We start from the raw sequence: 21,090 nt of genomic DNA, 5'->3' as shown, positions 1-21,090 counted from the left end.
GTACACATATATTTTAAAAGCTAGGTCTACTATGTTTTTGATCTGTAACATGAAGGGCAATGGTTAAATCTAGTTTAGCATTGAAATAATGGTTTCCCATTATTTCGTGTATGACTACATGTAATGATGTTGATTAAGTATGAACATTCATATAAAGTCTTTGAAGATTGCTTTTTAAATTACTTAAAAAACTTTTAAAAATAGCTGTTTACTAGAAGGAATATAAACTTTTAGCAGGAAGAAACAACGATGAGAAGTACTCATGAAAAGAGGGCTGGACTTTTGAAGTTTTGAAATACTACCCTTTTTGACAAGTCATTTTCCCTGCCCTGGGCCTTAGTGTTCTCATCAGTAAAAAAAGGCAACTTGGAAAACTGAGCCAATTTTGACAGGTCCCTGTCCCTGTCCCAGGGCTCGGTTTTTTTCATTTGTAAAAAGGACTAGATGATTTCTAAGAAACCTTAAGATCCGTTCTAAGACTGCAGAACTGATTCTAAAAATAAAGGCAGCCATGCCTCCTGAAAATGACACTTCCATTTCTTTCTCTTAAGGTAACATTTAGAGAGCGATAAACCCAGTGGCTGGCAGAGGGGAGGTGCTTAATATATCCTGATTTCTTCCCCTTCCACGGTGGGTACCCAATTACGCAAAGTTCGGCAAACTGTGTTTGCCCCCGTTCTGGGACAGTAAGGATGAGGAGTCCACGCTGCGGGTGTTTTTGGAGGTGAGAGAGGGGGACTTGGGGGGGGGAGGGTCCTGGAGTTTGTATGTTTCAGTGTCGGGGGAGCACAGTGGAGGAGATGGAAGGCTCCCCCCAAGTCAGATTGCTGACTTGGGGTCCTAGCAGGGCGTCTCTAACTTCCGGAACCCTAAGGTTCTGAATCATGGGCGAGTGGAGTAAGTGGGTGACCTGGGGCCTGGGGCGTGGGAGGAGGGTAGCGGGAGACCCCGCACTTCCTGGGTCCCCTTTCTGGTCCAGACACGCGCCGTCCCGGGAAGCCAAGGACTCCTAGCTGCCTCCGCTCCCTCGGTCTGGTAAAGCCAGCTAGCAGCTCCATTTCTTGTCACTTATTCATTCATTTATTTATTTATTTAGAGCGGCCTTTGCGATCGCACTAAGTTGCACCCTCTTCGCTCGCCGTACCTCGGATTCTACCATCGCCTCGACAGCCGGGAGGGAGGTCGGAGTCGGGAGAGACGACGGGGGTGGGGGGGTAAGAGAGGAGGAGGAGGAGGAGGACGAGGACAGCGACCAGCCGACCCAGCCCGCGGCGGGTCCTCCCCTTCTCCCTTCCCCCTTCCCCTCCCCCTCTCCGTGCCGGGGGCGTCCTCGGACGGCGGAGACCCGCATCTCGTCCCTGTGGCCGCGCGGGAGGCCTGGTGAGTGGCGGGCGCGCGGGGGGCGCCCCGGCCCCGGCGGGCCCCTGCCCGCCTGCCCCTTTCCCTGGCGCTGGACATCCCCTCTGCCCGGGGGCCCTCTCCCCCACCCCCTCGCTCGCGGGCCCGGGGCTGCCGGGGCAGCGCAGTCATGGCAGCGCCGTGAGGAGGGGGCCGAGCTGACAGCCCCGGCCCGTCCCGGCCTGGCCTTGCCCGCTCCCTGCCCCTCGCCCGGCCTCTCCAGACAGGTAACCCCGCCGAGGGCCGGGTCCCACCGGCGCAGCCGAGCCGTTCTCCCCGGGCGGCGGCGGGGGTCGAGAGGGAGCCCTGGAAACGGCCCGGGCCCAGGCCCTAGGCCTCCCCGGGCCGGCGGCCTTGACCGCCCCTTCCTTGGCCCCATTTCCTCCGGAGGGAGGGAGGGGGAGGAAGAAGGAGAGGGTGTGGGGTATAAATATAACGCGCATCTGTGTGCATGCGTGCATGCGTGTAACATACACATGTGTGTATGGAGGGTGTCCCGAGGTCATGTTCTTAAGGAACCCCGCGGCAGGAAACGTTTTCACTTTGTTCCCTAGAGCGCCCCAAGAAGATGGGGGGCTCCTCATCCTCCTCAGCATCCCGGGTCCGAGGAAATGCATGAGGACTTGGGGGCTGCACCCCCAGCACACTGCAGAGGTGCCCACAAGGTGTCTGTCTGTGCACCAGATATGCCATATCCAAACCATCTCAGTTGAGATCCACAAAGTGGGCTTAGCTGCGTTAGTTTTCTGCTCTCTGAAAATGTACATTGTCCAGAGGCTGCATTCAATTCCTGTTGCCCCTCCTTTCAGCTATAGAATTCATGTGTGCCTCTGACATACCCAAGACACAGAATCAAATTAAGTAAGCATTTATTAAGCGCCTGCCATGTACCAGGCACTGTGTGAAGTGGTGAAGATACCAAGAAAGGCAAAATAGTCCCTGCTTGGAGGAAATTCGATAATGGGGGAGACAACTTGCAAACTCTACAGACCAGATACAAACTGGATAAATTGAGGGAAACCTCAGAGCAATGAATGCACTTACATTGAGGAGGATTAGGAAAAGACTTTCCTGTACAGAGTGGAATTTTAATTGAGATTTGAAGGAGGCCAGAAGAAGAGGAGAGATAGAATTCCAAGCATGATAGACAGCTATTGAAAAGGCACTGAGTCTGGAGATGGGGTGTCTTGTTTGAGAAATAGCCAAGAGTCATTGATGTATTATAGAGTAAATGGAAGGGAGAAATAAACTTGTTATTGTACAAGCACAACATTGAACATATGTTGGACATTGGAAAACGTCTTACTTGATTTATAGGAATTTAGATTTTGTGTTCCTTAAGTAGAATCTGCTTTGTGAGAAGGGACTTAATGTCATCACTTAGGACTACTGGTAGCACTCAAAATGCTTTATAAATTGTTGAATCTTATTGAATTAGATGTCAAATCATAAGGCTACCCAAATATTGAAAGATTATGCTTTTGACTCCAGAAAACATATCCAGAAAAGAATAAAGTATCCACTAAAGGATAAATTATGGGCAGAATATTAGTGAAATTGATTTTATCTCTATAGCCACAATTCATTAAGGCATATATCTTTACAGATGGTCAATAGAAGGTTGGAAAGACCATTCTAACCAAGCATACAGTATTTTAAAAAATTTCTCTTTCATATTTGTATTTTCACATGTATAACATAGTCATACATGTCTCTGACCCTTCTGATACTTTTAAAGTTAACTACCAGGCATGTATATATCATTTGTTTCCAGTCACCAACACATCAGTGAGTGTGACTCTTGTATATCTTTATTTCCATTAACTTGACTACTTAAGAAGCTGTTATATTTACTGATGTTTTTATCCAGTTGTTACAGTGTTCAACCTTTTTTGTTTTTCTCTAGCCTCTGTATCATTTAACAAGTGAGTATACTTTAGATTGATTAGAAAGGTTAGATGGTTAAAATAACTTTAAACTGTATATGCTTTTTGTTTCAAGGTTAAAATATTTTGATAGATTAAAAAAAGTAAATGGATTTTGAAATATCTATACCAAGATTAATAAATAGCTCAATTGATTTTTTTTTTTAAAGAAATTGCCTATTTCTCTAACAGATTATTTGGAAGAAATGTTTATTTATTTTTCAGATAATGATTTAATTCGGCATTGTTGGCCTGGAGATCAGCTCTGTAAATCTTAAGAGTAGGCATACTTCTAGCTATTGTTAAAGCTGTAAAAGAAGCAGCAAACACCTGAAATATTTTCAGTAAATTAGCACTGTTATCGACCAGCATTTACTAGCATTTGAAATAGGTGGTTGATAATCTCTTTAGCCACAATTAATGATCCACATTTCTATTTAGAATTCTCCATGTTAAAGAACAAAATTTGTACTTTAACTTAAATGTATAGGTTGATCTTCAAGGTTAGTTTAATGCTTGAGGTATTGCTGTCTTTCAGAGATTATTGCTTTTATTACTACTTTAAACTTTGTTTTGAATTAGAAATGATCTGTTCTGGAAAGTTGGAGATCACAGATACTCAATTTATTAAGTCATGACACACTGACTGCAATTATCAACATCTGAACATTTTGGGGATAATTGTAAATTAAATTAAACCTTTGATTATATAACTTGAAGATGATATTTTCTTAAACTTGCTCTGAAGTAGTTTTTGAAAATAATTCCTCATATGGGAAAACTAGTCCTGAATTTATGAAAATCATTATTTTGCATAATTAATATGGAGTTGTTAATAGTTGTTTTTGGTCCTTCCAATTTTCCATAGACTATATTGGATGATACCTTTTTCAGATCAGTTAACTATCAGGGTTGTAATGTATTTGTGATTAATTCAACTACTTGGCTCTTCGTCTTAATTAGCTGTTAATTTTTCTTGCTTATATTACCTGCCTACTCTGTGTATCTTGTATCCTTCCTTTTTATAGAAATATTGATTTCTGATAGAAAATGAGTACTTTTTGAGCTGTAATTTATTGCATCTTTGCCAGTAGTGGTTGGGGACCCACATTATTCAATAAGCTTAAAGTATATTTAAAGAAATGGATAATATTCCATTTGTCTTATTCTTCTTGCTATTCATTTCATATATTTTAATGCAAAAGATAAAGACATTCAGCATGGTATAGTAAACAGTGAAATTGATTTAGAATCAGAGGATCTGGATTCAACTCCTACCTCCACTAACCCTGTCACCTTGGGCAAGTCATTTAAAGTCATTGTTTTGGCCTTAGTTACTTAATCTGCAAAATGAAAGAGTTAGACTCGATCTTAAAACTACTTTATAATTTTTTGTACTTAAGATTACTTTATAATTTTTTCTTAAGACTACTTTATAATTTTTTGTTTTTAAGACTTTATAATTTAAAAAATTATTAAGGACTCCTCCCAAGCACTTTTGTTTGTGTGGGCTATTCCTATTGTTATTATCTTATTAGAAATTAAAGCATCTTAGTTTTATTATGAAAATAGTTCTAACCTCATGAACCTCCTGAAAGGGCCTTCGAAGATAAATCAGTTATTCTTAACCTTTTTTTTTGTGTCATGGATCCCTTTGGGAGTCTGGTGAAGCTGTGCACCCCCCTTCACAATAATGATTTTAACTGCATTAAATAAAATGCACAGAATTACAAAGAAAATCAATTATGTTGAAATACAGCAATCAAAATATTGATAAACAATGTTCAAGGACATGAGATTAATAATACTTAAGTGGTTTATGAGTCTCTTCTAACTTTAAATTTATGATCTTTTCTTACTGATATTATTCAATTGTTACATTACTGGTTCATCTTTCTTGCTTATCACATACCAAAACAATCCAAAAAATGTTCTCATTCATTGTATTTTTTTATTCTACTATACTGAATTTTTATTCTACTTCTTTGTTAGATCTTTTTTATTCACTGAAGCAGAAGTAAAAATTTACATTTCTAATAGCAATCTTGTTTTGGAGAAAGTTATAGAGATATTGAATTGGGCATCTGAATAGGGGGAAATCATCTTGTAAATAGATGTGATAGCTTAACATTAGTATTTTTAAAAAAGAAACAAAACAAAAATAAAACAATTCCCTCAAATTTCTTTATTTCATTTTGCTAGAATATGCCTCTGAACTTTGGAGCAAGGAAAACTTGGGTTCAAAGCCTTTTTCTGCCACAATGATCATTTGACCCTGGACAAATCACTTAAATTCTCAAGACTCTAAGTAGTTCTGTCAGACAATATAGCAAATTGTAGAGAAAGTGCTCATTTGCTTTGGTAGAAGTTTCATCATTCATGTTGTCCCTATTTCATTATAATTCTAAGACTAGTCCCTATCCCTAAGAAATGACCATAAGAATTGAGAGAAATTTGGAAAGATTTGTATGAATTAATTCAGAATAAAGTAGGCAGCAACAAATCTGCAATTAAATACTACCACGGTAATATAAAATGTCTTAAGAACTTCAAAACTGATCAATTCAAAGATAAATCAAGATTTTGAAAAGGGCATTTTATCATTTTCGCAGAAGAATGGAAGGATGACTAGAAGTATAGAATAAGATTTTCAGAACTGGTTCATACATTGATTTGTTTTGTTAGACTTTATTCATTTTAGGAAGAGGCTAATTTTGGAAATGACAGGAATTTAAGAAATGGAAAAAACAATAACAAAACATTTTAAAAAGAAAATATGCTTATGCCAAAATGACATGGTCCATTTTCCTATTTTTTGTTAATATTACCATTTAAAAACATTTCTAGAAAAAGACTTTGCACAGAAATTTTAATACCTTTTATAGGAAATTTGTTAGATCACTTTATTAGAATGTAAACCCCTCAAGATCAGGAAGAGTCTTTGCTTTTGTTTTTATATCTACAATAATCGGCACATAACAAGTGTTTGATAAATGCTTTTTTCCCCCCATTTATTCATTCCTTGGACCTAAACTATAAGCCTTTAAGAAGGCATCTTTTACCTAACCTAGTAATAGGATGTTTTATATTGTACTTATTCATTGTTATCTTAGGTGTTCATACTAAAAAAGTTACTGAATTGTGATATTTGTATAAATATGATTGTCTGGGGACAAATCTCACCCCATCCATCGATATCTTCTATATATCTTTTACCTATATTTTCACGTATGTCTTCTATAGAGCATTATCTACTCAATGTATTAAAGACTTTCCTTTACATATTTTAGCATTTTTTTCACCACTAGTATGGAAACAAGAGTTTTCCACAAGCAGATCACATCTATCTAGTCACACTCTTGACTGAAAAATTTAGCAAATATTTAGTACAGCTATCTTTATTTCTAAAAGAAAGCATGATAAGGGTGGTTTTAAGCCTTACTTAAAATAAAAGAATACCCTAGCAAGGTGAATTCATTTAACTGGTGAGAACTATTTTGATTGTGGGCCCACAGAGGTGCCAAAAATTTATGGAGTTTAGTTGAGTGATTTGATGTTGCCCTCCAGGATTTTTATAAAAACCCTAGGGCTAGTTGGAATCAGAAAATTGATTGCCGGACTATGTGGCATGATTTGTTCTAGCTAATCTTCTAGGAAGGAATCTGGGGGGGAAGGGGGGAAAGAGAAAGTGTCTTAATCCCTTTCATTCTCCCACACATCTTTTGTTTGGAGGAAGACCTTATATTATTTAAAGACTCTGAAGGCTTTTAGACTTCCTATTAGTATCCTAGTAAGGTCCCTGGAATAGCTAGTGTTATCAGAAGCTGGAGAGAATGGACTTAAATTTAAGGATCTTCAAAGAAGCCAGCAGAAAAAACACCCTTTACCTAAGATTATCCTGAGGACTTCCAGCAAAAGATTCCAGGAGTTGTGTCACCCCTTTGTTACATGCGTTCTCTAAACTTGAGCCTAGTTTTTCTTGGACTCTAGGTATTGGTGGGAGAGCTTGCCATTTTTGAAGGGTTTGTAGCAACAGTTCCTATTATAGCACCTTAGTAAATTACCCTTTTCTAAAAACTAGTTGGGTAGCTAGTCTCGAAGTGGATAGAACACCTAGCCTGAAGTTAGGAAGATTCAAATCACTTGAGTTCAAACTGATCTCAGACTAGCTGTGTGATCTTGGAAAAGTCACCTAACTCCTTTTGCTTCAGTTTCTTCATCTGTAAAATGAGGTCAACAAGGAAATGTCAACCACTTCAGTATCTTTGCCAAGAATACCTCAGATGAGATTATGGAAGAGTTGGACCAGACTCAAGTGACTCAACAATAACATAAGCTAGTTAAATCTGACTAATTGATTTAAACTAATAATTATTGTAGGAAACCTTGTGAGCTACAAATTTAGAGAGAAAAACCCTAATCTCCCAGGGCTAACTCTAGAGCCTTGAGGATGTAGTAGTCATACTCTGGGGATACAGTTCCTCATTGTGAGTTGAGATTGCAGTTCTAGAGCTCTTCCCTGAATTCAGCTTCCCACAAACTCCTGTCATTGGGTTCCTGGTGGTTCCCTCTTTTGAATTTTTGAAACTCACAAAGTTACAATGTGGTCCATCATGAATTCAGTATTCCTTTACTTATGACCAGAGAGAATAGACACCAATTACAAAAGCAACAGTAGGGATACAGTTTATAACATCCATAATTGAACATAACTCAGCAGAAAACTAATCACAGTTGAATTAATGGGGTCTTTGTATGGATGCTCAATTCTAGCTCAAAAGTCAATTGAAAAACCTTTTATAATGTGGCAAGTTGACCCCAAACAGTCATGGAATACTTGCCCTTACTTTGAATTCTACATGAGGGATTGCATTCCATCTAGCACCTTGTGCATACTAATAAAAGCTGGGTTTTTGCTGATCATTTTCCTGTTACATGTAGTTTAGATTGCAGGTAAATGGTTCTTGTAATGAGGACTTAGTAAGAACTTGGTCTAATGGTTAGGGGCTGGTCAAAGGTCTTCATTTTCCACCAGTTGTTTTGCTTAGTTTCTACTTCTGGAAAATTATACTTTCTCCCAAGATAAGCTTATTAATATTAATCTCATCATCATAGAAACTGCTTGAGTTTTGATGTTCATCACTTTAGAGACACTCTGTTGTCTCTCCTCTCTGATTGGAGGATGGAACAGAATACTCAGAGCTTCCCTTTATTGAGGCCTCAGAATTAGCTTTTCATTTCCCACCTGCTATTCTGCTTGGTTCTGAATCCACAAATTCAACACTCCAGGGCTGCTTATCTAGTTGCTCTGGGTTTTCAGCTCTTTGTATATTATTTTCCCCTATTAGAGTATAGAGTATAAACTCCTTGAGGGAAAGGACTGCCTTTTTAATTTTATTATTATTATTATTTTTTAATCCCTAGGTTTAGTTCTATGCCTGGCCTTGTGTTGCATTTACCTTTGTTTTTGTTTTTTGATAGTGAATGAAAAAGCATTTACTAAGTGCCTGGGATAATGGGGAGACCACACTTAGAGAGTAGTGGCACAAAAGGATGTTTTCATCTAGGAAGTTAAAAGAGTGTTTTGTGGTTCAATAGAGCAATCAGTGTTGACATGCCCTTTCCAGAAATAGTAGTTGTGTTTATTTAATTATAATTTGCTTTTAAAAAAGTGAAAAGGTGAGTTAGCTGTACTTAGAAATCCTTTAAACCTCTTCTAAATCTATAGTCCTCTAAAAAATCATGATCTAGTGTGGAGACCAATACAGATAATGGGAGGTGTCATCAATCTGGTTAGTTGGTGGGACTTTCAAAGTTCTAGGGGAGGGACTCTCAACTTGAGATGTATAAACTTGTTTTTAGTGGGAAAAAAAATTTGATAACTCAGTATAATTGGGTTTTTTTTTGTTATCTTATGTATTTTAAGACATTATTCTGAGAAGGGGTCCCATAGATTTCACCAGATGGCCAAAGTGGTCTGTGAATCAAAAAAGATTAAGAATCCCTGCTCTTAGGTCATCAGTCCCTGGAGTTCTGGTGGGAGAAGCAAGCAACTCTTGTGGCAAGTAAGAAAATATAGAGAAACGAGTAGTTCTGATAATATTGAAGATAGCAAAAGTATAACTTTTATCCATTGAGAAATGTAAAGTTGTATATAACTTTAACATACTTAACAACATATTTATATAATGATTTAAGTTTTCCAAAGTCCAATAAATTAGCTCAGTGAATAAATGAAAAGCATTTGAGAGATAATTATCAGCTTCTAAACCTTATACATACTTTCTCATCAGTATTAGTGGATATAAAAAAAAAAAAGTGGATAAAAAAAGAAAGCATTTAACTAGGTACCAAACAATGTGCTACCACTAGGGATACAAATACAACTAGGTTTTGATTAGTACTAAGAATGAACTTCTTGAAGTAGTTGTATATATTTGAAATTGCACTGTATATTTCCTTTGAGCTGCATTTTACATGATTATGACTTCAAAGAATACAAATTAAGATACATGTGACTACTTTCTGGGATTCATTATTTACACTAGCTTTAAAAGCAACAACAGTCTCTGTCTTCAAGGATCTTATATTTTCATGGTATAGATAATACATATAGGGGAATAGTGATGCCATTTCATCTGGATGGGTGAGGACATATAGAGGTAGATTGATACATCCTTTCGAAGAACCATGAAAGTTGATTTGATTGTAACTCCAGAACTGGAAAGGTGGGGATATTGGTCAAGGCAGCTCTTGAAAAGATGGCTAAGGAGTTAGGAGTGAAATGAAACCTGGCTGTGGACTGTTTGAAAAAGTGGTCCAGGTGAGATTCTGCCAATCAGAACAGTGGAACCTGAGGCCAGCAGCTTGAGAGATGAAAAGATTAACACTTTTTACAGATAAGGAAGCTAAGTTTCAGAAAATTTAAAAAACTTACTACTAACTCATGGTTCAGAGAGGTATTAAGTGTTTGAGGTAATATTTGAATTGAAGGCTTTCAGACTTCAAGTCCAGTACTTTATTCACTATGATATCATTATTAAATAGTTTTCTTACATTACGTATTGAACAGATCTTGGCACCGAGGGACTTAATAAATGCTGGTTTTAAATCGAGAAAATAATATAATCTAAACTCTAGGACCTAGATTTTTTTAAAGTGACAAAGCAATTCAAGTTTTCTGATTTTTCATTCCTAGAGAAAAGTACAGACCAGTAAATTTCAATGAACATTGAATTAACACATACTATGTTTAAGAGACTAACTGAATCAGATACTATAGACATAAATAAGAAAAACAACTTTAATTTAGACCTTTTAAAGAATTTATAGTCAATATGAGGAGAATATAAGATATAACATACAAAATAACTTTGACATTTAGAATGTGATCAAAGTAAATGGTCAAAGGATATGAATAATTTTCAAATGAAAAAATTAAAACCATTTATACTCATATGAAAAAATGCTCTAAATTACTTTTTTTTTTCCCCTTGAAGCAATTGGGGTTAAGTAAATTGCCCAGGGTCACATAGCTAGGAAGTGTTAAGTGTCTGAGGCCATATTTGAATTCAGGTCCTCCTGACTTCAGGGCTGATGCTCTATTCACTGCAGACCCAACTGCCCCTCTCAATTACTATTGATCAGAGAAATGCAAATTAAGAATCTGAGGTACCACTATATACTTTTCAGATTGACTAAGATGACAGGAAAAGATAATGATGAATATTGGAGGGTATGTGGGAAAACTGTGACACTAATATATTGTTGGTGGAGTTGTGAACTTATCCAACCATTCTGGAGAGCAATTTGGAACTATGCCCTAAGGGCTTTTAAACTGCGTATAATTCTTTGACTCAGCAGTGCCATTCCTGGGCCTGTATCTTAAGAAAATCTTAAAGGAGGAAAAAGGACCCACATGTGCAGAAATATTAGTGGCAGCCTTTTTTGTAATGGCAAGGAACTAGAAACTGAATGGATGCCCCTCAGTTGGAGAATGGCTGAATAAGTTATGGTATATGAAGGTTATGGAATTTTATTGTTTTATAATAAATGCTCAGCAGGATGATTTCAGGGAGGCCTGGAGAGACTGATCACTGGAACCCCTGGCACTGGGACCCCTCTGGCACGTTAAGTTGTCCCACACCTGTTTCTGGAAGCCTCCACTTGTCTTAATGCATTAAATTCAGAGGCTTCACTTTTAGACAGCTCTAATTGAGAAATTTTTCTTTGAGTTTTTCTAAAACTTCTGTCGCTTGTTCCTGGTTGTTTATGGATCAAGCAAAAGTCTTACTTTTCATGTTTTCTTCAAGCACCTTGCTGCATATCTTATCCTTATTATATTTGACACAGTATTATGTACTTCTCTTCTGAATATGTCTTATACCTACTAATAATTTGCAACTTTGAAGATAGTGATGCTGTTTTTCATCTTCAATAAATAGCAGAATGCCTTAAACTACTTTTCAGAAATTGAAGACAGTTTGTGTTCCCTTCAGATCTTCTCTATGCTTTTAAACATCTCCAGTTTCCTTCAACTGAAACTTGTATTACATATTTTCTATCTCCCCTCACCAAACACAATTAATTAATGTTAATTCCTTTTTGACATGTTCCAGCTTCTCTGTGTCCTTATAATGTTTGTTGAATGGAATATACTTCAGATCTGGAATGATTTAAGAGTACAGGAATTATTTGACCACCCAAACTCTCAGTCTTGCCTAAGCTATAGATTTTTTTTCATAATCTCTTTCTCGTTTTTAAACTCAAATATGAGGATCTGTATTTATTTATTATGATAATTCAGACCAGAAATGTCAGTTTGAGTGGTATCAGTTTGAGTGGAAGAAGACAACATATTTGAAGGAGGAAAGGAGAGAAAACATTAAATAGACAAGACCTGGAGAGTGATTAGATGTAGAAAGTGAAGTAAAAGAAAAAGTAAAAAGCCAGGTTTGGTTGACTGGGATGGTGCGGATGGTAGTGCTATCAAAAAAAAAAATTGGAAAGTTGAGAGGAGAAGAGTAGGTTAAGGGGAGATTATGTGATCAGTTTTGGACATGTTGGGTTTAAGGTGGTGTTGAACAACTGGATGTAGGTGTCCAAGAGTCATTTGGAATGTGTGACTGTAGTTCAGGAGTTTTATAAATGATGAGATTGTGTGTTATATGCATATCTGGACTCATGCATATATGCACATGTCTATGTGGGTGACTTGAGAGTCCTCTGCATGGAAGGTGATAATTGAAGCCATGAGAGTTGATGAGGCCATTAAGTTAAAATGGTAACAAAGAAAAGGACAGAATATTGAACCCCACACTTAAACTTGGAAAAGGAAGATGAATAATCAAGGAGATTTAGAACAGGTATAGATTGAAGAAAAAGAAGTCAATATTAAATAATATCGAAGCCAAGTGAAAAGAAAATAGGAGAATGTAATCAATAGGGTCAGTATACAAAAGTCAAAGAAAATGAGGACTGAAAAAAGGCTGTTGGTTTTGTTAAGAGGTCACTGGTGATCTTGGGAGGGAGAAAGTTCAGTAGAGTGATGGGAATATGAGACCATTAATGGGGGGGCTGATCAGCTAGCTAGATTTGCTAGGTGGGTGGTACAGTAGATAGAACTCCAGGACTGGAGGCAGGAAGACCTGATTTCAGATGCAGCCTTTTTGGTCCCTATGTAAGTTTGAGCCAGTCACTTAACCCTATTTGTCTCAGTTTCTTCATTTGTAAAATGAAGTGAACAAGGAAATGGCAAACTACTCCAGTATGTGCCAAGAAAACCCCTTGCAAATAGTTGGACTCAACTGAAACTATTTAATTCTTAACTTTTAACAAGATCATGTAGCCAAATTGAGGAATTATAGCTATACATGTCTCTGTTCTCCATTAGTGCCCATGTATTATTGTGAAAAGATCTTGAGAAAGACCCCTGGAATGCTGTGTAGACCTCTTGGAGAGAATTTTGTAAAGAGTTTTGTTTATGTTTTATTTATAGATTACTCTTGTTTAATGAGATTTTTTTGCAACAAAGTAAAACAGTAAAATAAAACTAGTAATAAAGTGACCTCATCTGAAAGTTCCTGTAACATTTCAATTCTATATCTCTCCATCCTTTTTAAAAAATTGACAGAAATCTATTTTCTTTCCTGCCTCGTTAGAAAAAAACCCAAAATTTCTTCTAAAATATGCACAGTTAAAACAAATTTCTTCAATGACTGTATTTAAAAACATACACACACATACATATAAGCATAAACATATATATAATTTTGTTATGCTTCTATAATGGATAACATGTTTCATTATCTGAAATTGTAAATGGTCATTGTCTTAATCAGTTCTTATAGCTCTTAAAATTTTTTTTAAAGTGTTGTTATTATGATATAAATTATTCTGTATTTGCTTGTTTCAGTCTTTGAAATTTTATGTTTCCAGAATTATTTATTTTACAATAACAAGGTTTCTCACAAGTCTTAATAAAATTCTAAGCTTTAATATCTTAAAATAGTATTAAGAACATCTTGTACTGTTATTATATAAATGGTTCTGCTGGTTCTACGTAATTTACTGTGTATCACTTTATATATGTTTTTGCATGTATTTTTGACATATTTATATGCCAGAACTTGTTCAGTTTTAAATATTGTACATTCTTTTAATATCCAGTTTTTTCCCACTACAAAAGAAGCTACTATGAATATTTTTATATACAAAGGTATAGTTGGGTAAAAAAGACAGGTATTGTTTAGTAACTTTTCTGTCTGTAAATTTGTCTTTAATTCCAATTTGTTTTCCAGACTGATTTTTTTTTTTTTTTCTGTTCAGTGGTCCACACTAGTGCATTTTTGTGTTTACTTTCCCATAACCCTGAAAATATTTATTACTCTACTTTTTTTATCATATTTGCCATTTTTGTGTATGAGAAGTAAAACCTCACAATTGCTTTAATTTTCACTTTCGTGATTAGGAGCATTGTTTAATATGCCATAAATAGTTTGGGTTTCTTCCTTTGAAAACTACCTATTTGTTCAGCTCTGCACACATATATTGTATCCAGGATATACTGTAACCTATTCAACATGTAAAAGACTGCTTGCCATCTGGGGAAGGGGTGGAAGGAGGGAGGGGAAAAATCGGAACAGAAATGAATGCAAGGGATAATGCTGTAAAAAATTACCCTGGCATGCGTTCTATCAATAAAAAGATATTAAAAAAATAACAATAAATAAATAAATAAAGTGATTATTTATCTAAAAAAAAAAAAAAAAGAAAACTACCTATTTATTTCTTTAGACTATCAATTGATGAATGGATCTTTTTCTAATAAATTTGAGTTTATATTTTCCTTACATTCATATATCATTTCCTTTTGCAAGTGAGACCTTTATTTTAAGATAAATTTGCTGCATAAATTTTCTTGTAGTTAAGTTTTTTTTTTAAAATCTTAGCTGTATTTGATTTGTTTATATAAAACCTTTTAAATTTTATGTAATCAATATTACCCATTTTGTCTTATGTGATTTTCTCTATTCCTCTGATCCTGAACTTTTTCTCTTATCCTTAGACCTGATAGATTAATTTTTCCTTGTTTTTTAAATTTGTTTATGATGTGATCTTTTCTGTGTAGGTCATGTGCATTTTTGGAGCTTATCTTTGTATAAAGTGTGAGACATTGATCTAAATCTAATTTTTTATCTATACTACTTTCCAATTTCCTTTTAATAACTGTGTTGCTACTCTTTGTTGTATAATCTGTTCCCAATAATACCAAATTATTTCAACAATGACTGCTTTATAATGTGATTTGAGATCTGGAACTGCTAGGCCCCTTTATTCCCATTTCTTTTCTTTAATTCTGTTGAGATTCTTGATTTCTTAAAAAAAATGTGAATTTATTATTTTTATTTAGGTCTAGAAAGTGATCTTTTTGTAGTTTGGTTAGTGTGGCATTGAAAAGGTAAATTAATTTAGGTAGTTTTGTCATCTTTATTATTTGGATCTTTATTCCCATGAGCAATTATATTTTTCCAGTTATTAGGTCTATATTAATGTAAACAATGATTTGTATTTGTTTTTACATAACTTCTCATGTTTTTTGAAAGGTAGAATCCCAAGTATTTTATATTTTCTATAGAATTATTAGTGGAATTTCATTTTCTATCTCTTCTTGCTAGGTTTTCTTGGTATTATACTAAAATGTTTATGATTTTTCTGGATTTATTTTCTATCTATCAAATCTGATAAAGTTATGGTTTCAATTTTTCATTGACTCTAAGGTAACAGTGCTAGAAATGCTTGCCATATAATACAAGAAAAATAAATTGAGGGTATAAAATTTTTTACAGATAATATGATGTATATACTTGTGAAGGTTTTATAGGAGAATGTGGTCAGTAATTAAACAGTTTAGGAAAGCATAGGTGGGCTACAGTCTGAACTATTGAATACTTTAGTGGAGTGACTGAATGGATGAAATGTATAGATGCATCAAAGTATTGAGAAATTATGGTGTTGAGACTATGAGACCATGACAAAGATACTGTTCTCCTTTTTATTTAATTTTTTTCGAGGAACAAAAAAATCTATTTTCTTCCCCTGCTGCCTTACCCCTTTTTGAAAAACAAACAACCAAAATCAATAACAAACTGGAAATAAAATCTTTATTTTGCAAAGCCAAGAAAAACAAAGTTTTGCTTCCCTTGATCAAGTCCAAAAGTCTGTATCTCTCTGTCAGGAATGGATAATACGTTCCATCATTGATCCTTTGGACTCTAGTTGGTTATTGTATTGATCAAAGTTCTCAGCTCGTTCAAAGTCGTCTTTACAGCGTTGTTATACAGTTTGTTCTCCTGACTCTGCTCACTTCATTCTATTCATGCAATTCTTCCCAGATTTTTCCAAAAAACATATGTTTTTATTATTTCTTATGTCATACTATTACACTATTTTCCAAAACTATAATTTGTTCACCCGTCCCCTGATATTGGGAAGTGGCTGTTACCAGTGCTTTGCCATTACAAGCTGCTATAAAATTTCTGTACATGTGCATCCTTTCCTTCTTTACAGTGATGATCTGTTTTTCTTTAAAATTTAATATTGGAATAGAGATACAGAATGTAGACCTATAATGAGTCTTAGAGGTTCTCTAGTCCAATCCTTTCATTTACTGAATATTTTGAAGGAAATAGAAGATCAAGGGAAGTTTTTTCAAACTCTAAGGAGGTAAGCAAAAGGTATGGAATTAGCAGAGAGGAATATTTTGAAGGAAATAGAGGATCAAGGGAAATTTTTTTCAATCTCTAAGAGGGTAAGCAACAGGTATGGAATTAGCAGAGAGGGAAAATATTGAAGATAGAGGTGCTGGGATGATTAAATGGAACAAAATCCTAAAAGAAATAGAAGGAGCACTCATGTTAATGATTTGCCTTGACAAGAGTAAACAAGCACTTCTTCCTTAGACTTGGAAAGAAAGAAAAGATGAGTAAAGGAAGAAATTGTTTTGCATGAATGAGTGGAAATAAGGGAGTTCAGGCCTGTGGACACAAAATTGATGTAATTATAACAAAACTGTTGATCTTTCTTAGGAATGCCACGTTTCCTTTTAAAAGTGAATTTGAATTCTATAAATCATCAAATATCTATGAATAAATGATGCATTTATATTAAAAAGATTTCTTGAATGGCAAGTCTTTTTGTTTTATTATTTCAATTTCATATTATATTCAAATGGATGTGTGTCTTTTTGATTTTGGAGTTCCATTCTATGATACAGATCACAGCCCATCCATGCCCAACCTTGTATGATGACTCTTATGTGCTTCCAAAAGTATGATCTACTACAACATTCTGGAGGCCTTCTTCATTTTATACTGCTAGGATTTTATATTGCTAGGATGTCTTTGGAGTATGTTTAATGGCTGCCTATCATTCCTTATTCTTGTCATATGACCAACATGCCTTCTTTTCCTAATATATGTTTTCTTTCTTGTACATCTTTTATATCTATTCTTCAGAGTTCCTTGTAGGTTATATGTTATATCTTATTCATGACCACTACGTACCTCTCCTTTGCCCTTTGTGTGATAGCAATTTTTAATCCTTTCAAGGTAGTTGTATCCTATATCTCACTGCCATTTAGAATGCCAATAGAATCTTGGGTTTGAAAAGATAAACCTTTGCTTTCCTGAAGAAATTGGGGTCTGTAAAGGAGCCTTACAATTTCTTGAAGGCAGTTATGCCAGCTTTCCTTCAGTTCTGGGGTCAACTTACTATCCGCCAATACTCTATATCAAATACGAAAATTAATGCTTTCATAGGAATCACAAGATGTTTAGGTTACTTAAATTAAAATTAATAGTAACTAAAAATTTTTACTCTTAAAGTAATTTAGAAATCAACCAAAATCTAGTTGTGTATTAGTTTTTGCTCTTAAAATTGAGGAGTTACCTTTATAAATTTATAAAATAAATCGCAAAAATCACCATTTGAATTTCTTAGCATCATAACTGTTTTAACTATTTGTTTTTAAAATTAATTTTCTGTAAATAAAACATCAAAATACAAAGTATTGCCATCCAAATTTAAAACCAGTCTTTTGAATGGGATAACATTTTACCTTTTACTTTTAAAATTTCCTTAATTAATCTTAAGATGATCATCTAGGGTTTTAACATTTTAATTTTGCATTAAAGACATACTGTACTTCTGAAAATCTTTGTCATGCTGAAAGAGTTTTTGAGCTTCAGGAGAATAAGAAAAAAAAGAGGTCTGGGCTGTTCTCCTTTTTGTGGATGATGTGCTGATAACATAAAAAAAAAATCAGAACATTTGCCAAACCACCTGGAAGAGATCTCAGCTTGTCCCTGGAATGCATTCCCTCATTTTCATAGAGCTGATAATTGATGCCATGGTTGAACTTTCTAAGAAAGAAAATATAGAGAGGAAAGAGAAGAGAATCAAGATTGGAACCTTGGGGTTTTCCTTTCCTAAGAAAGGTAGAAGATGAATCAGGAGATTTCAAAGTTAACACTTTCAAACTTATTTTATTTTTAGAATCTTATGTTCTAGAAAAACTTCCCTTTATTGAAGAATTAGTTATTATAAAAAAATTTTAGTGACAATTACTTGACGATTTTAAAATTTCTAATTTTTTTTGAAGTGACAAAAATATTGTGGCACTTAAGTAAAGTTGTCTTAGATAAAAATATATAGCACTATTTCTTAGATCAAGTCTAATCTTTTTGAATAGAATACAGTCAAGCATAAAGTATAAGCATCTAATATTAATATGTATATTTATCTTCCCAATTAGAATGTAAATTCTCTTTGATTTGGAATTAGTTCTTCCTATTTGTATCTCCATTTCATAGCACAATGCCTGACATTTAGGAGGTATTTCTTCATATGCTTTTTAGGTGATTGATTTATGTTCTGCTGGCATAAGAGGTAAGAGCCATTTGCTAGGTAAAATATCAGAAATTACTTTGATGAATGTAAAGATCGAATAGACTATATGAATTGAAAAGGTTTAGTGAACCTTGAGTCTTCTTTCAAGTGATCATTCCAATTGTAAAACTCTTGCTGAGCATATACCTCAAGTTTGGCTCCTTTTACCTGAAAATCACAATTTATTTACTTTTATTTATAAGCAGATTGTCTTGGATGGGTTTTTAGTTTTGGTTAAAAGTGTAGGAACTTCAGTCAAATGAATATTTTAATAATATAGAACATTTGATAATTATTCATGTTGACTGAAAAGAATGCTTTATCAGTCATTAAAACAGTTTTTTAAAAAAATGTTACTTTACTGTGACTAGAATGAAACTTGCTTAAGAGTCGTGTAGTATTCATTGGAATAGTACTTTTATATCTGCCATTTCTCCCTTCCTTCACCCCCCCTCCCCACTCCCTCCACACATACACACACTTTTTTCCTGGTTTGTGCGCTTAAGTATGAGAATCCTGGTAGTTAAGGAGATTATCATTTTGTTGTTTTCAATTATTGTAGTCATATCTGACTCTGTGAATTCTTGGCAGAGATATTGGAATGGTTTTCCATTTGCTTTTCTAGATCATTTTTCAGTTGAAGAAATGGAAGCAAACAGGGTTAAGTGACTTGCCCAGGGTCACACAGCTAATGTGAGTCTGAGGCCAGATTTGAACTCAGAGAGATTGAGTCCTGATTCTAGGCTCTATTCATGTGCCAGTAGTTGCCCAAGAGCCTCTTTAGGAGTGAGGATTACCTGCATTTAAGTCTTGCCCCTGACACCTGTTGATTGTGTGACCCTAGCAAAGATCACTTAAACTTATTACCCCTAAAGATTAATTAGTTGAAGAAGTTTTTTCACTAGAAATTTCCTTTATCAATGATTATCATTTCTAGACCAAAAGCAAAAACAAATGAAAAGAAGTTAAACCTTAGCCAACTTAATTATTTTTTTTTAATCTGATACATATTTCTTTTAATGTTATTTAAATGAAAAACTTTGGTAAGATATAGAGTTAATATTTTCTCCTCTAAGCATTTGCTTCTCTTTTTGTTTGTTTGTTTCTTTTTTATTTTCAATTTATGCAATAAAACAAGTATTTATCTAACATATTATGATAAAAATGATGGTTATATATGAAACTGCAAATATACTTGTACAACTTACTGTTCTTTTCAAATATACAATAAGATTATCATATATATTTTTCCTCTTTTTTTTTTTTTTTCCTCTCCCTTGGAATGACTGAATGGGTTGTTGTGGACGGTTATGGTGGAATACTACTGTGCTGTGGAAAGTGGTGAACTAGGTGATTTTGGGTTGGAAATGGAGAAACCTGGATGGAATGGTGAGGGATAAAATGAGCAGAGCAAAGCAAACATTGTATATACAGTAGCAGCAATATTGTTTTGAGAATGACTTGAACCGAATAAGTTATTTTGTCTATTATAAATACCCAAATTAACTTTTATAATTATAGACATATGAAGAAAGACGTTATCTGCATCCAGAGAAAGAACTGATAAATAGAAGTATGTATAGAATAATTATATATATATACGTGTGTGTGTGTGTGTATGTATATATGTGAATGTGTACGTATGTGTGTATGTATATGTTTGTATATATATTCTTATAAGTACTTCTTGAAGAGGAAATAAATTTGTTTTCTCCTTTGGCATAATTTATCCTCTGATAAGCTATATTTGGTGAAACTTCTCTGAAAGAAGTTTAAAGATAACAATGAGATTATTTGAGAAATTAAGATATCTAAAACGTCATTTTCAAAATATATCTAAAGATGTTTTGAGACAATATACTCTTTGTGGTAAATATTTATACTGAAAGCATAAGTTATATTAAGGTTTGTGTTTAAGAAATATGAACATTGTTTTGGAAATTCCATGGACAGACAATATTTTACAGAAGATAAGCCATTTGAGTTTGAGGGTGAAGTTTAAAAGAATATTGCCAGATGTCCTGAAGAATAAAAATTATTAAGTAGATGGATTTGCACAACTACAAAGCCATTCACCTCATTTAAAAAACAACAAAACAATGGAGTTGATCCTAATGTTATTTATTCTTTTAACAGATTTCAACACTAAACTCCCACAATGTCCCTGAAACCAAGAGTAGTGGATTTTGATGAAACATGGAACAAACTCTTAACGACAATCAAAGCTGTTGTCATGTTGGATTACGTTGAAAGAGCAACTTGGAATGATCGCTTTTCGTATCCTTTAATTAGAAGATTGACTTTATTCATTCAAAATATT

At 34.7% G+C, this 21,090-nt stretch overlaps 1 protein-coding gene across 2 annotated transcripts in view; it reads left to right on the top strand.

Annotated features, from left to right (window-relative positions):
• Positions 1-1,188: 1,188 nt before the first annotated feature.
• The window catches only part of CUL2 (cullin 2), a 100,456-nt gene continuing 80,554 nt past the window's right edge, over positions 1,189-21,090 (top strand). The window contains exons 1-3 of one of the 2 annotated variants that reach the window (XM_052000530.1): positions 1,189-1,380; positions 20,292-20,343; positions 20,907-21,047. In XM_052000530.1, the coding sequence (XP_051856490.1) occupies positions 20,929-21,047 (119 nt within the window). In that variant the 5' untranslated portion in view covers positions 1,189-1,380; positions 20,292-20,343; positions 20,907-20,928. The remainder of the gene's footprint in view (positions 1,381-20,291; positions 20,344-20,906; positions 21,048-21,090) is intronic. The other variant, XM_052000529.1, reaches the window with a different exon arrangement.

This window comes from Antechinus flavipes, chromosome 5, assembly GCF_016432865.1.
Source record: "Antechinus flavipes isolate AdamAnt ecotype Samford, QLD, Australia chromosome 5, AdamAnt_v2, whole genome shotgun sequence".
Taxonomy (NCBI): domain Eukaryota; kingdom Metazoa; phylum Chordata; class Mammalia; order Dasyuromorphia; family Dasyuridae; genus Antechinus; species Antechinus flavipes.
The sequence above is the reverse complement of the archived record's forward strand: the minus strand, read 5'-3'. Positions and strand labels throughout refer to the sequence as shown.